This window comes from Lactuca virosa, chromosome 1 (genome assembly GCF_052849685.1).
Source record: "Lactuca virosa cultivar CGN04683 chromosome 1, Lactuca_virosa_CGN04683_v6, whole genome shotgun sequence".
In the NCBI taxonomy this organism is placed as follows: Eukaryota; Viridiplantae; Streptophyta; class Magnoliopsida; order Asterales; family Asteraceae; genus Lactuca; species Lactuca virosa.
Genome location: NC_136426.1, coordinates 55,742,578 through 55,758,523, shown reverse-complemented (window position 1 = coordinate 55,758,523; position 15,946 = coordinate 55,742,578). Strand labels below are relative to the sequence as shown.

The following is a 15,946-nucleotide window of genomic DNA, read 5'->3' as shown; positions in this document are numbered from 1 at the left end:
TTTTCACCAGAAAATCCAAACCACCACTGACGATGAAGGTGAAGATCGGAACATCCAACGCCGGATCTGCAACGTCGCCGACATCCAGATCTGTCTCTATGTCGTTTGGATTTCTGGCGCCACCGTGACCATCTCTGTGTTAGCGTCGACGAATCCTTGATTGTCGACTCGTTGACGAAGACGGTGTGTAGTCTATGTCACCGCCTCTCATTCCCCAACGATCCTAGTGCTGTCGGTCATGTACCCCAGGGTTTAAAGCCACCACCACCGTATGAAAACCCAAAACTAGCATCGTCGATCTTGTACCCCATTGTTTTTCTGGCGAAAACATCAGATTTGAAAATAGACCTAGGAAATCTAGGATCTGAAAAGTTTTTCGATGAAAACAAACCCCTGGCTCTTCAGATTTTGATTCAACTTCTCCGGTAGTGGAAACCGATTAGGGAATCCAAGGGTGTTTCTATAAGCATTTCCTAATCGAAGATGATGGGGGTTGAAGATGAAAACCCTAATCAAAGCCTTTGTCGAAAAATCTATGATGACGGTGGTGTTGAACTGTGGTGGTGATGGTTTTGTCATGTGGTGCCATTCATAGCTCAACAGATTTGAGAAGTCGGCACTGGAAAACGAGGGTTTTCAGATAAGAGGTATTCCAAGAGGTGGTGTTGACCTGTGGTGTTTATAGTTTTTGGCGGTGATGTTGTTTATATTTTCAGGCGGTGGTAGTGTTTTTAGTTTGAGTATTTAAGTGTGGTTAATGTAGAGAGAGATAGAGGGGGGGGGGGGGAGGTAACAACACAAATTTTCATTTTTCTTTTTCTTTTTAGTTATTAAAATAAAGAAAAATAGAAAATGAAAAAAAAATGAAGGGCAAACTCGTCATTTAAAAAAAATTCAAAACAAATCGGACCAAACTCGCAACAAAATGAAAATTTTGGACCTATGGTGCTAGTCTAAACTTTTTTTGACCAAAGTGACAATTTTAAACAAACTATATGACCATTTGTGTAGTTTTGTCTATTTAAAGTAAAAATGGTTTAACTCCACCAGCTCCGCCCGTTATCTCCTGGAAACCTTCCCAGGTCCCGTCGAGGTCTTAAAATAATAGTACTATTTTCCACTCCAATTCAACTTTAAAAAGTCGACCCCCTTTTACCTTCACTGGAATTTTCATTTTCATTTTCATTTTTCTAAACATCAGCAGCAGCGATGGGCAATTGTTGCTCCGACGTTACCGACGACAAGGCCGCCGTCGGCGGCTCTCCATATAATCCCGATGCTCCCGGTCCTAATGATGCCGTAGATGTTTTTCTCAAATCTCGTGGTTACCATGGCCTCTTTTCTCAGATCGAGGTACTCTCTCTCTCTCTCTCTCTCTCTCTCTCTCTCTCTCACACACACACACACACACACCTATTTATTTTTCTAATTTCCGATCATTTTTAGGATGACTTTTCTGTTTGCTTACCTGTATTACTTGGTTTGTTTACGTCCAATGGAGTGTGTAATATTTGACCTATCACGCGTAGTGTAATACATTGTACAAATGCAGAGTGAAGGTGTTAAGTGTTAAGTGTTAAGTGTTAGTTCTTAATTAGTCGAGGTTTTTGATCGATGAATCAGTTGACTAGTTTGTTATGTTTCATGCTGGTTGTTGAAAAATAGGTTCGGACTATGTGCAGGTTTAGATCGAGGGAGGTAATTTTCAGCCCAAAGACGAAGCTATGTCTGTATTGGGTATACACGTATAGTGTAGCAGCATGTAGTTGCTTCCTATAAAAAGGGGACAATGGGCTGGTTTTCAATTTTGATTTGATGTATCTCCTGACTATAGAATTTATAACAGCACTACTATTTTAAATTTTAAGCATCGTTTCTAAACAAGTGTTCTTTGATGTTCACTCATAAGTAAGGTAGACATATGGTTAATTATGATTATCAATGTATTGTTGTTATACCTGATAACCTACATATATGTCAAACTGATGTAATTAATAATCAAATTCTTGCAGCTGTCTTTGTCTGCTTCAAACTTGCGTGACATGGATATGTTTTCCAAGGTATGTTCTCATTATTTATGAACACCGATTTAAACATGACTTCATGTACTTATAAATCTATGCATTTTGAGTGAAATATTGCTTTGTTTCTTGTTTTTAGAAGCTGATAAAGTTTCTTGCTCTCTAACAAATATATGTTTTATTTTATCCATAGAGTGATCCCATGGCAGTTATTTATACAAAAGGAAATGATGGCTCATTACAAGAGATTGGTCGTACAGAAATTGTTCTAAATTCATTAAATCCACAGTGGATCACAAAACACACTGTTACTTATCATTTTGAAATGGTTCAAATGCTGTTGTAAGTTCTACTAGGTCAGATTTTCTATTTCATACATGTACATTTATTTTAAATTATATCTAAACAAAATATCATCTTACATTACAGGTTCAGGGTATATGATGTTGATAGGAAACTCCATGGCCCACAAGTAAAGGTGTAATAAATTATATAATTCTGCTATCTATTAACTTTTCTCAAAGATTCGACACTCAAAGTAATATGTTTGTTCTGCAGACACTTAAGTTGGATGAACAACAATTCCTGGGAGAGGCTACTTGTACATTATCTGAGGTATGAACTATGAACTATGAACTATGAACAATCAATCTTTTTGCTTTTTTAGTTTCTTGGAAATATGATGAAACATCTTCTGACTATCTATGTTATATATAATTAAAATTGAAATCTGTAAGTTTTGATTTTTATAAAAGATTGATGTTATTTCTATGTAGATAGTCACCAAACCAAATTGGTTGTTGACCATGGATCTTGTGGATGTAATAGAGTCAACCAACACCACACGTCCAAAAAACAAAGGGAAGCTCAATGTTCATGCAGAAGAAGTTTTTGTGTCCAAGACTACAACTGAGTTAACATTTAGGTGCTCAGATTTAAAGAATATGGATTTCTTCTCCAAAAGTGTATGTACTTAATTCTTTTTTTAATCATTACAGTAGAGTAGACTTGGATTTACTTATTTCATATTGTTTGTTTCAGGATTCCTTTTTAGTAATTTCAAAACGTGTGGAGGGTGGGACTACTATTCCAGTTTACAAAACAGAAGTTCTGAAAAATAATTTAAATCCAATTTGGAAACCATTTCTTTTGTACACTTCACAAGTGGGTAGCAAGGTAATAAAATATGTTATCATTCAGTCTCATATATATGCAATATGGAGTCACTTTTTAATTATTTAATTTAAATCTATCCAGGACACTCCACTGACTATTGAGTGCTTCAACTATAATAGTAACGGAAATCACAATCCACTTGGGTAGGAAATCGTTATATTTCTTTATTATTAATTGAAACCTTGATTTTTTTTTTTTTTTTTTTTTAAATATTTTGGGTCATTCAGCAAAGTCCAGAAGTCGCTTGCTGAGTTAGAAAAATTATCTTCTAGTGGTCAGGGAGTGCATATGTTTCCATCACTTGATAAAGACAATCAGAAAAAGGTTTTAACCACTAATAATTATTCATCTGACTCTACAGATATTATAGTGCTTTTCTCTTACCTATTTATATTTATAATATAATATATACACAGATACTGAAAAGTCAACTCTTTGTGGATAAGTTTTCTGAAAGGGTCCAGCATACCTTCCTTGATTACTTGGCTGGTGGCTGTGAATTGAACTTCATGGTGGCTGTAGATTTTACAAGTATTTCTGCTCTTTTTCTACACAGACAACTATGGATATATATGATTTTGTTGTCAAACAAACCTGCTTACCTTCTGTTGTATATATTTACATAATTTTCAGATTCTAATGGAAATCCACGTCAGCCAGATTCTTTGCATTATATAGACCATTCTGGACGTCCAAATGCATACCAAAAAGTGAGAAGCTACAATTTAATCACCTGTTAAACAAATACAAATAGTAATGATGTTCCACTTGTTTTAGGCAATACTTGAAGTTGGTGAAGTACTTCACTTTTATGATTATGACAAGAAATTTCCTTTATGGGGTTTTGGAGCTCGCCCTTTTGATGGCCCAGTCTCTCATTGCTTCAACCTAAACGGAAGCAGTGTCAACTCAGAGGTGAACCTGAAACTTTTAATTTTTTTTATAAGGGTGAAAAGGGCATTCATGTCTTTTTCACAGTGGAAAGATTGACAGCAATTCTCTGTCCAATTTGTTGATGATGCTGCTAAGGTTTAATTGTTTTTTTTATTATGGAAATTTTAGGTTGAAGGGATTGAAGGTATCATGACAGCATATAGACAGGCTCTTTTTAATGTTTCACTAGCGGGCCCCACCATATTTGGACCTGTGATAAAGGCTGCAGGACTGAGAGCCGGGCAGGCTTTGGCAGCTAATGAGAAGAAGTATTTTGTTCTATTAATCATCACGGTATTCATACAATTTAACAATTTAACAATTTAACACAATGATAATATGAAATGAAATACGTTTTCATTTGTTAACAAACAGGATGGAGTGATATCAGATCTCCAAGAAACAAAGGATGCTCTTGTAAAGGCGTCAGATCTTCCATTGTCCATCCTAATCATTGGGGTTGGTGGAGCTGATTTCAATGAGATGGAGGTAGTACAATTTGTTTTTTTTTTCCTCATACGAAAGGGTAAAACTGTCATTTACTACTCACATTCCATGCAGATTTTAGATGCAGATAAAGGTGAAAGTCTCCAAAGCTCAACAGGCCGGCTTGCATCTCGTGATATAGTTCAATTTGTTCCTTTCAGGGATGTTATACAAGGTAATAATTCTTCCTTCAATCCTTCTCTTTTGTATGCATTACTTGAAGAAAATATGTTTTTTTTTTTTATTCGAATATGATAAAAAATAGTTGTGATTTATTTGTTATTTTGCAGGTGGAGAAGTGTCTGTTGCTCAATCCCTTTTAGCAGAATTACCCTCACAATTCTTAACCTACATGAGAAACCGTGATATTCTTCCTTGATACATACATAACTTAATGAGTGCTTTCTGTCATTTCGTCTTTGTACAGTTTCATTCCACGTCTTTTTTTTTTTTTTTTAAATATTTTGAGGGCGTTGTGATATGAATGGACTTGGTGGATCCAACAAATGTAGTCATTAAATCCATGCTTGTCACATGTATGATAATGTCGTTTCCACTTTGGTCACAATGTGTGTTTAGTTTGACCCGAATCCGCTAGCAAAATGTAAAAAGTTATGGTTGAAATTCAATAGCTTTGTTTTTAAATGATATATGGCCAAAATAACTTTGGAGCATAATAAAGTATCGCTTTTGTATATACGTTTAGTTGTTTTCTTACTTTTTGTATACCATCTACAATTAAACTTCTTGTAATAATAACTAGTATATAAATTATATAACAAAATGATGACATATGGATTTTTAATTGGATTGTGGGCCTAAAATGTGATTTAGTATTGCAAATTGCAAGAATGAAGAGCCCGTTGAATATTTGCAAGAAGTGGGCTTACTTGACATGTTTGAAACTTGACAGACTTCGATATGAGTCGGTTTGTATTAATCCTTGCATTATTTAATTTCTTGTTCATTTTTGAATGTAATTACAACCAAAAAAGTTATTACATAATAATTTGTTAAGTCTTGACGACTAGAGGTGGCAATACAGGGGTTTCACTTTCATCATTAGACTACGGGTATATATATATATATATATATATATATATATATATATATATATATATATATATATATATATATATATATATATATATATATTTTCAATAAGCACAGATGAAATGGTTATGTATTTAAGTCAACCAAGTCAAGTCTTGCACTAATTGTGTTTGAATTTATCATAATAAATTGGTAGAACGTAGAAACAGTCAAGTCTATTCTTAGTGGTACTCGTAAGAAATTACTTGAAAGCTGACAAAAATAGCTTAGCTTTAACCATACCTAAACCAGAGGGGCCTGGACCATTTCATTTGCCTTTTTAATTTTTTAAACAATAATAATAATAATAATAATAATAATAATAATAATTTTTGGTTCGCTAATACAAGAAAGTTGGTCATTTGTAAAGGTTAAATGTCACAAAAATTGAATGTTTGACCAAAATTGTTATTCGTGCTCATCGTTATATTATAAATCGTATCTTTGCAATTGCTTATTTAAAATAATTTATATTTTATTTCATAAAAATATTTATTAGTTTGAGATACCAAAATGAGTTTTAAAAAATGTTTGATTAGCTTATATGATATTAAAATGTAATAAGTTAATAAAAACATGTTTTATTATGTTTATACATGTAAATGATCAAAAAAAAAAAACCCAGATAAAATGGTAAATTGATATGCACATTGTTCATGATGAAAATAAAAAATGAGTTTGCAATTCATATGAATTTTTAGGGTTAAAACATGAGTAAATATGTAAATTAGTTTCCACATATCATAAGCAAGTTAAAATAAAATAGCTTATCAAAATAGTATTTCTTTTACTTTATGTCATTCAAATACTCAAAAATATTTATTAACACTACCAAATATATATATATATATATATATATATATATATATATATATATATATATATATATATATATATATATATATATATATATATAGTTTTAGGTTCTACTGAAAACAAAAAACCCTAAAAAAAAAATGCATAAGAGATCACAAATCTTTGTTTTGACTTTATATATACAAAAATCGCTACTTTTTAATTAAATTCGCTGAAATTTCTTTTGAAAAAAAACCAAAGAAAAAATCAATTTTTTTTTTTCAGCGAATTTAAAAAAAAAACCTGAGATTTTTTTGGTATATAAAGTTAAAAAAAAAAGATTTGTGATCTCTAAGTATTTTTTTTATGCATTTTTATGATTTTTAGGGTTTTTTGGTTTTCCATATAACCCTTATCCTCTTTTATTCTAATAAAATAATATGTTTGTTCTCCTTTTGTTATTTGTTATCCTATTACACATCTTAACTAATGTCATATCACTTGTTAACATACTGATTCTCCATTTCAAATTTTAAAATTTTCATTCTAATTACATTAAATTAATAACATTAGAATAAAAACTAAAATAAAATTAAGGGTAAATTACATGAATGGTCCCTATGGTTTTGGGTATGGGTGAGCATGGTGCGGTTCGGTGCGGTTTTCGGCTAAAACCAAACCGAAAACCGCAACTTCGGTTTTTTGATGTTTAGAAACCGCACCGTTCGGTTTGTATGCGGTTCGGTTTTTGCGGTTCGTTTTTTTTTTTTGCTGATTTTTGTCAGTTTTTTTTATTTGGTTTTGTTTTGCCGTTTTTTCTAAAACTCACGCAACTCAACGAGTTACTTTGACTAAGATGAGGAGTGTTAATTATTACTTAAGAAACTTTATATAGGGATGAATCGATACCACCACCTATTAATAGGTTTGAACTCAAATGACATAACCACTGATCCAACATGCTTCTAATGCTTGAATATAATACGAATTAAATATAATATTTGTTTCGCACGTACATGAGATAATATCAATTAATGTATTCATAAAAATGATACTATCATCACTAGTACTCTTCATATTCATATGTTAAAAAATATAATAAACATTATCTATTCTTGTAAATATACTATATATATGTTTAAAAATATATAATCATCCTATAATAAGATAGATATTTATATTTATAAAAATTTTAATTGTCATGAGTTCTTCATTCTTACAAATATCAATACTTAATATATATATATATATATATATATATATATATATATATATATATATATATTCCTAAGCACATGAAAACTTTGTTGTTATCTATTCCTAAGCAATATATCATAACTCCTAAGAAGTAGCTCAAGAATCCGATCTTCAAACTATGCGATAGAAATCCATCTACGCGATCAGATTCAGCATATTCTTTCTTTAAGTTTCTTCAATTTTCTTTGATTCTTCAAACATCAACATGTGACCCAGTCACATCATGTAATAAGAATCTCCAAGTAGGAATATATATATATATATATATATATATATATATATATATATATATATATATATATATATATATATATATATATATATATACGGTGCGGTTCGGTTTTTTGCGGTTTTTGCAAGACTAGAAACCACACCGCACCAAACATTTTCGGTTTTTGCAAAACTAAAAACCACACCGTCGGTTTTCATTTCGGTTTCGGTTTTTCGGTTTCGGTTTATGCGGTTTTTTCGGTTTGCGGTTAGGTTTTTGCTCACCCCTAGTTTTGGGTAGTCTGCGCGGTTGGTCTCTATAAACTTTTTTTTAACTTAAACCATCCTGATGTTTGTGTTTTTTGCGATTTCGGTCCCTGACCAACATGAAAAGAGCAATATACCCTTATAGATTATTTTAACTTATTGCTATTTTGTAACTTAATTATTATAAGATTTTTTTTACTCATTATTTTCTTCCTTCCTCGTCAGCTCCAGGAAGTCGACACCCCTCCATCATCGACACCCACTCCGGCGCCATCCTTACCATCGCCCGTAAAACAACCACCACTGTAGCCCCTGAAACCACCACCATCGCGTGCCTAAAACAACCACCACCGATCTGCGTTTTTTTTGTTGCTATGAACATCCCTGAAACAATCGATCCTGAAAAAATGAAATCAGAGGAATCCATCAATGGTGGTGGCGGCTCCCCCTCCATAAATGAATCCCCAAACCAAAATCAGAAGAAACACCAAATCAAATTGATGCAGAATCAGACGAACATCAAATGAAAGCAAAATCAAACGTGAGAAAAAAAAAATCAAACCCGAATCCAGAAATCAAAATTGAACTAGATTAAACAAGAAAAAACGTGATAGAGTCCGTATAAGATGTTGGAGATAGTGTGGTTTTTGTTTCTGGCAGAGTAAATTGAAGATGCTGGCGAAGATGGCGGAGATGCTAACGGCATCGATGGTGTTCCGACTTCAGGGGTTAGGGTTAGTTCACCAGAGTTGAGAGAGGGAGAGGATAAGGTTTTTGGTTTATGATTTCCGTTCGTCGGAAAGACCCAGAGCAGCGGCGACGATGTGATGTATCATACATTGCACGTTCCTCTGATGACCAAAATCTTGTTGATTTTCGTTTCCATTTGTTTTTTCAGGTAAACATTGTTTCTCCAGTGAAGAGAGGGTTTGATTGGTTGGTTTTTGTCGGAGATTTAGTGCAGTCGTCGGAGTTGGGATGAAGGAATCGGAGATAGGAGAAAGGTCGAAGGAAGAAGAAGGCTGAAGGGGGCAAGGAGGGAGGGACCCACATGTATTTTTTTTTTATTTAAATATGATAATAAATAAATAAATAAAAATTTAATTAAAAAAGAAATGGATCAGAGTAAATTAGTCTTTTTTAGAACGGACAGGGACTAAGCGTGCAACAAAAATATAAAGTAGGGACGGTCCGAGTTAAAAAAAAGTTGTTAAGGACCAACCACACAGATTACCCTAAACCACAGGGATCATCAGTGTAATTTACCCTAAAATTAAAATAGAATTATTACATATTATAAGGTCACGTATTTATTTAAATAAATGATTATAGTTTTTTATATAACTAAAAAATATCACTTAATTAATAATTTATTTAAAATAACTGATTAATAATTTTGAGTTTTTACTATAAAAATTTAATTAATTTTGTAATCGTGGTTCCTACGGGTTATATATATATATATATATATATATATATATATATATATATATATTAATGCACAAGGGGTTTAACAATAGTATAGTTTACCGCTTTTGAGTTTTTGCCACAATTTTTTACTCACTTTCACACTTTTGGTCCATGCAGTCTGTTTTTATACTTTTACCTCCTCCAGACTGGATGACTCATAACTCTTGCCAATGTGTCCGCTCGCTTTCTGGTCCACATGTCTTCCACCGCCTTCGTTGCATTCTCTAATAGGTGAACGTGCTTCTTCCCCAAGATTTAGCGACTTCAATGTCCTCCTCCGCCAGTATCTCCGTCAATTACCACCACCAACCGGTTCTCCTTTCTCCTATCCCAAATCTAAATCGATTGAAGGAACGGTTGGTACCAACGTCGAAAGGTTATGTATGAAAGTATTGCTTCAAAACAACCCACATCAATTATTCGTCCCTAAGGTGACGATCGAGGTTTGAGGGTTTTTTAGATGGTATGGGCGAATGGAATTTATCAGCTTTCTTCATCTCCAATATCTAGATTCAGATGATGTTGCATTGTCACTACTCGGCCAACCTGTTTTTCGAAAAATGGAGTTTATCGACTTTCTTCATCTCTAATATTCAGATGATATTAGCGCTGTCACTACTCCACTAACTTGTTTTTCGGAGGTATATTTTCCCCCTTTCTTTACATTCGTATGTGTAACATCCTGTTTCGAAGGTTTCTTATTTCAGGATTGTGGACAATAAATGGATAAATTAAAGGCCTTGGGCTTCAAGGGAATATGGTTTAGACCTTATTGGATGATGATAATGTTGGATAAGTGATTAAAGCCTTGGTTTGTGTCTTGGAGTTACAAGGTAAAATGGGAAAAGTGATGTTTCAGACTTCTTTCATGAATTAAGGATTTTATTTCAGTGTGTTTTAAGTCAAAAGTAATTAAATAGGTTGTGGGGCTCGTCGATACCTTTCCGTGCATATAAAGAACGCTGAAAACAGAGTTGAAATGAAGAAGTTATGACTGTTTGAAGTTGAAGTGAAATTGGTTGAAAACCTATTCTCACGAGGTGAGAAGTAACTCTCACGACGTGAGAGTCCTCAAGAGGTGAGAATATATTCTCACGACATGAGAACTTTGCAGCCCAAAGCCCACAAATTTTTTAGGGGTTTCAAGGTATTTAAAGGTAAGGATTCATGTTTTAGGGTATTTTCTTAGCCTCCAACATATCTAGAACCTCTTCGGAGAAACCCTAGCCTCTATTTTCAAGATTTGAGCCTCCCCTCTCATCACTCATCCATTTTTGGAGTTTTTGGTGGTTTTGGAGCAATGTTTTCATGCAAGATTGATCTTTGAAGCTTAACAATTGAAGATCTCAACTTTCATCTACCTTCTAAACCTTTGTAAGTTATAGAGTTCCAAGCTTTATTGCATTTTATCTTTGGATCTAAGTGTATTTGGTGTTTTGGTCCATTTTAATGAGTTTTGAGTGATAGTTAGGAATAAAGTTTGCAACTTTTTTACTCACCAAGGTCCCAAGAACATTGTACGTTTCAGATTTGGACTCCAACATCCTTTTGATTAGTTTATAATGTTTTCTTAGACCTCATAGACTAGGAAAGTGTGTATCTTTTGCCTTCCCTTTCAGCCATGAAAATTATTTTGGTCATTTAGGCCATTTTGGTGTATTAAAGTTTAGATCTTGAAAGATTGAGACATTATTATGGATAAAGTTGGGAACTTTATCTATCTAAACATTATGTTGGTTCAGATATGAAGGTTGGAGACTTAGGCTTAATGGATTTAGCTGAGAAAGATGCATTCTTGGCCCTTTTGATACCTTAAAGACTAGATCTTGGTTGTTTGGATCATCCTAATGGATAAAGTTGGAAAATTTATCCATTATGAAGCTATTTAGGAGCTAGATCTGAGGTTATGGGCCTTGGTCTGAAGAGATTAAGCACTTAATGAAGATTTTGACACTTTGACCTAAATTCACGACGTGACATAGGATGTGTCACGACGTGACGATGCCCGTAATCGTGATTGTTTTTGTCATCGCATTCTCACGACGTGACCAAGGAATGGTCACGACGTGACGTTGACTTTGTCTAAGATTACCGTTGACCTTGTGGGCTTTGACCGTTGACTTTTTGACCGGTTTGACTTTTAGTCAAACTTAGGTAGAATTGAGTATTTGACTAAGGATTGGTCTCAGTTTGGTTTTAGAAAATTTAGATTGGCTGTTCTGATGCTGATGTATCTGTTGGGTTTCTGTTGAGTAGTTCAGGTGAGTCTTCTCACTATACTTGTCTGTGTGGTAGTATATATGTGCTAACCAGTTGGGTCTTATTTGTTGTTACTGTGATATGTGTTACTATGAGTACTGAGACTTCGGGTAGTCTCCAGGGTTGCTGATAACCCACAGGGCATGTTGTTTTCCCACTGAGATTATAGGTAGTCTTCAGGGTTGCTGATAACCCACAGGACTTGTTGTTTGCCCACTGAGACTTAAAGTAGTCTCCAGGGTTACTTATAATCCATAATTGTTTATTGGTGTTGTGTTGTATGTGGTATTTTGGGCAACTCATTATGCTTTGTGCTTAAAGTTGTGGATTAAATATTTTGCAGGTACTTATCGAATTGCGAAGGCGGGACTGTACACACACATCAACAGATTATGATTTGAGATTCCGCATTATATTTTTATTAAATCTGATTCCAGAATAATGGTTTATGAATAAATGGTTGTAACTTTATTAAAAATGGATGTTATATTATTATTAAAAATAGAAAATTTAGCCCTGGTTTTTGGAATGTTTCAAGTTGGTATCAGAGCCCTGGTTTGAGGGATTTGGATGAACACTCGTGGGATTCCAAACTCAAACTATGGAGTTGAGTGTTTTTCTAAACATTTTTGGAAAATGTTCATTTCAAGAGAAGAAAAGGGAAGATGCGATGTGTACAGTTAGCTGGAGCATAGAAAAGTGATTTCCCAAAATATTCATACTTGTTTTATATGTTGTGATTGACTTGTTGTTATATGTGTTATAGTATGATGTGTATGCTATAAGATAGGCTAAGGATCTGTTAGATTAGATGTCTAAGCCAATAACTAAATTGATATATATTTAAATTATTAACAAAGTCCTTTTGGGTTGCCCTCAAACCTAGTAATTGAATATGAAGACTTTTAAAGAGAGATATTGATTTATTGATTTGTTATATGATTAATAAATAGCAATAAATGGATTTATTAATATGTTATGAGAATAATATATTAATTAGAAATATTATTATTTAATTAAGAATCAATCAGAAATTAATTAGAATTAATTTTGGGATTAATTTGATTAATTAATAGTGCAAGGACCTAAGTTTTAATTGTTCAATAGTTGAACAAAAGGGTTCCAGAACCTTCCACATAAGGGTGGACGGTTTTGGGTGATTCTAGGGTTCTAGAATATACCTTGAAGATAATTAGGAAACCAGATAATTACCTGATTTAATATATTATTATTTTAATCAAGTAAGGGTTATCTAGGGTTTTCCTAACAACTATAAATATGGTTTTCCACCCTCTAATTTTCATCCATCACTCTATTCGCAAGAGCATAGCCGAAATTTCCCCTCTCCTCTTCTCTTTTCAAGAAGGATTGTTTAAGTTTTTTACTACAACATTAAAAGGTATGTAATCTTCTTCTATGAATTTCGAAATTAGCTAGGGTTATAGGGTTTGTGTTGTTCATTATAATGTTACTTCAATAGCGTTATGACTAGATCTAATAGGTTGCATGTACCCTTAAGTGTATAAAGATTTATCCGTGTTATTGCATGTAAAACCCATCAGGATCTACTCAGGGTTGCATGCTAGAGTGCCTACTAGAAGAGATGATTTTCTGTGTGTACTATGTGAGATGTTAGTGATGCATATGTAGGCAAAGGATCCTTAGGAATGGTGTGTTAGAATTGCCTGATCTTTATGATGCCTTTTGCCTATTGGTTTTTCTGCTCGAATGTTGCTTGCTTTGTGCTATGTGAAACTTATACTGATGTTAGATAGCTATTAAGCGAATACATTAAGTTACATGCCACAAGAATTAAATAGTTTTAGAATGCCTGATTTGGCCTATTGCGCAGGTCTTGTTTGAGTCCAACCATGGTATTGCAGGATCTTTCAGTCGAAGGACTGTTTAATCCTTGTTGCATGCAATTAATTGTATTTGTATGATAGCTAGTTGACATTAGTAGAAGTTTCTTTCGCAGCTGATAGAAGGGTAGGGGTGAGTATTCCTAGTGATATCGAGGGAGTTCTAGAGTGTGATGATGCGAGCACTTGTGAACGAGGAAGTCTAAGTTGGGAATCTAGGCAGTTTGTGATGGCTTTCTAAGCTTTTGGGTGTGTTGATACACCTGGAAGTGGTAGGGTTTTTAGAAAAGCATTCTAGTGCATGCTCATACGTGAGAAGAATCCTGGAGGGAGAGAGTCTAGGATGAGCAGTAGTGTGCGCCTGTGGTGGCACGGGTATTTAGGATTGATAGTGGTCTGGTGTAGCGACTTAGGGACTTTGAGATAATTCTTGGGACATGTACATATATAGGCGTGGAAGGTAGTAGAGGCACATACTACTGAAAGCACAGTATCTATACAGGGATCGAGAAGGGTCAAAAAGGTTTCTAAGGAGCTATCAGAGGGTAGATAGTGTGGTTTAGCACTAGAATTAAATGTAGTTGTACTCGAAGATGTTAGCTTGTTGGCTATGATTGTGTAGAATGAGATCAGAAATCGTTTGGGCATGAGTGTCCGTGGCAGTTTGCGTCTGGTTGGTGCAGACCAATGAGGTTTAGATAATTTAAAGACATTGATGACCTTGCTCAAAATAGTGCCATTTTGAGTCGCGGGACTCAAGAAGGAAGCCGATGTGATTTTCAACTCAAGGATTGTACCCGGAGGCTGAGTGGTCTGTCGATGGAAAGGGATGTTACTTGCTATATCAGGGTTGTATTTTCCTTCCTCCTGTGCTAATGGAAGGAGAGTTCGGATGTGGGTTAGTTGATGGTTAAGATAGGAGATGGTGATCTCCTCATCGATACTGCTGAAGGAAGGTGAATTTTGGTTTGCAGTAAATCGTCTATGTGTCGCAGTGAAGGGATATTTGAGACTAGATGGTTTTGGTGGTTCGATTTCCAAGGTGAAGGCCATGTCACATGTGGAATACGTAACGCAGATTCTAGCAGATCAAGTGTATCCAGGGAGACATCGAGTTTCTCCTGTTTTACGAACAAGAGTTATGCGGAGGTGTTGAGTTGTCAGAGTTGTGTTTTGAACATCTGTGGGGGGGGGGGATTCTTGAAGTTTCAAGGGGAGGATGAGGTTGTGGATCAACTCTCCAAGTATAAGGTTTTTTCTGCGTTAGTTCAGTACGGAAGGTGTTAAGTTTGTCCAATGGTGTTCTAACCTATTTCGTTAAGTTTAATGGGCGATGCTGGGAGAAAGGTCTCCGAAGTCTCCATCTGAGATTCAGAGATATCTTGTTCTTAGGATCATCTTGAATTGTGATATGCATCCTAAGAGTCAAGTCGGGTATGTTCATGGTTAAACCAGTTTGAGGCTTTAGGGTTGCAGACGTCAGTTGAAGATGGTTTGAACCCTAAGTGGGGGAGAACTTGGTATTCTGCTTGAAGAATCATCAAACGGTCCGGTTTTATGTTTCATCGTAATGGGTCAGAGTAATGTGCAGTTCAGGGATGTTAGATTTAGTTCAGAGTTTATGGCTGCATTAGGGAAAGAAGTGGGCTATCATGGAAGTGTTCGTGATCTGGAAGTTTCTCGCTACATTGCTCTGGGATCTGTCAGAGTCTTTTTTGGTTGCGGAGCAATTAAGGTTTGGCCAGATCATGGGTACAGAGCAAGTTACCGTTGTAAGTGTGTAATGTCCTCATAGTAGGAAATTGATGGGTATGGAACTTGTTGAGGTCAGTAGTTCCTTGAGGAAGTGCCATGGATCTTGGTAGGGGAGCGCCGAGCCGCTCGAATTGTGTATCAGGTATGGGAAGCATGGTTAGCCCATAATATGGTTTGAATCTTGGTCTATGTGTAGGTATTCTCTGGATTCTTGGTTATGGAATTATGGTCTCTAATGGGTTTGAGGTGGCATATGGCCTTAGTTATTGAAAGATTGGATATCGGGGCAACGTTGTTCAGTTTTCTAGATATTATCATGGCTATGCAAGATTTGGTTTCGGCAGGTCACATCGGCTGGGTTTG

At 34.8% G+C, this 15,946-nt stretch overlaps 1 protein-coding gene across 2 annotated transcripts; it reads left to right on the top strand.

Annotated features, from left to right (window-relative positions):
* The first annotated feature begins 1,072 nt into the window (after positions 1-1,072).
* On the top strand, positions 1,073-5,261 carry LOC145131381 (protein BONZAI 1-like). Of its 2 annotated transcripts, none has more exons than XM_079066128.1 (17): positions 1,073-1,093; positions 1,202-1,353; positions 2,013-2,060; positions 2,215-2,363; positions 2,451-2,499; positions 2,580-2,636; positions 2,798-2,986; positions 3,063-3,197; positions 3,279-3,340; positions 3,425-3,521; positions 3,614-3,728; positions 3,831-3,907; positions 3,975-4,112; positions 4,260-4,424; positions 4,506-4,619; positions 4,692-4,791; positions 4,907-5,261. In XM_079066128.1, exons 2-17 carry the CDS (start codon positions 1,210-1,212, stop codon positions 4,993-4,995), a joined length of 1,728 nt encoding a protein of 575 aa, XP_078922254.1. In that variant the 5' UTR covers positions 1,073-1,093; positions 1,202-1,209; the 3' UTR covers positions 4,996-5,261. The 2 variants fall into 2 exon arrangements, with proteins under 2 accessions (XP_078922254.1, XP_078922219.1); XM_079066093.1 differs by having other exon boundaries at positions 1,085-1,107.
* The last annotated feature ends 10,685 nt before the right edge of the window (positions 5,262-15,946 follow it).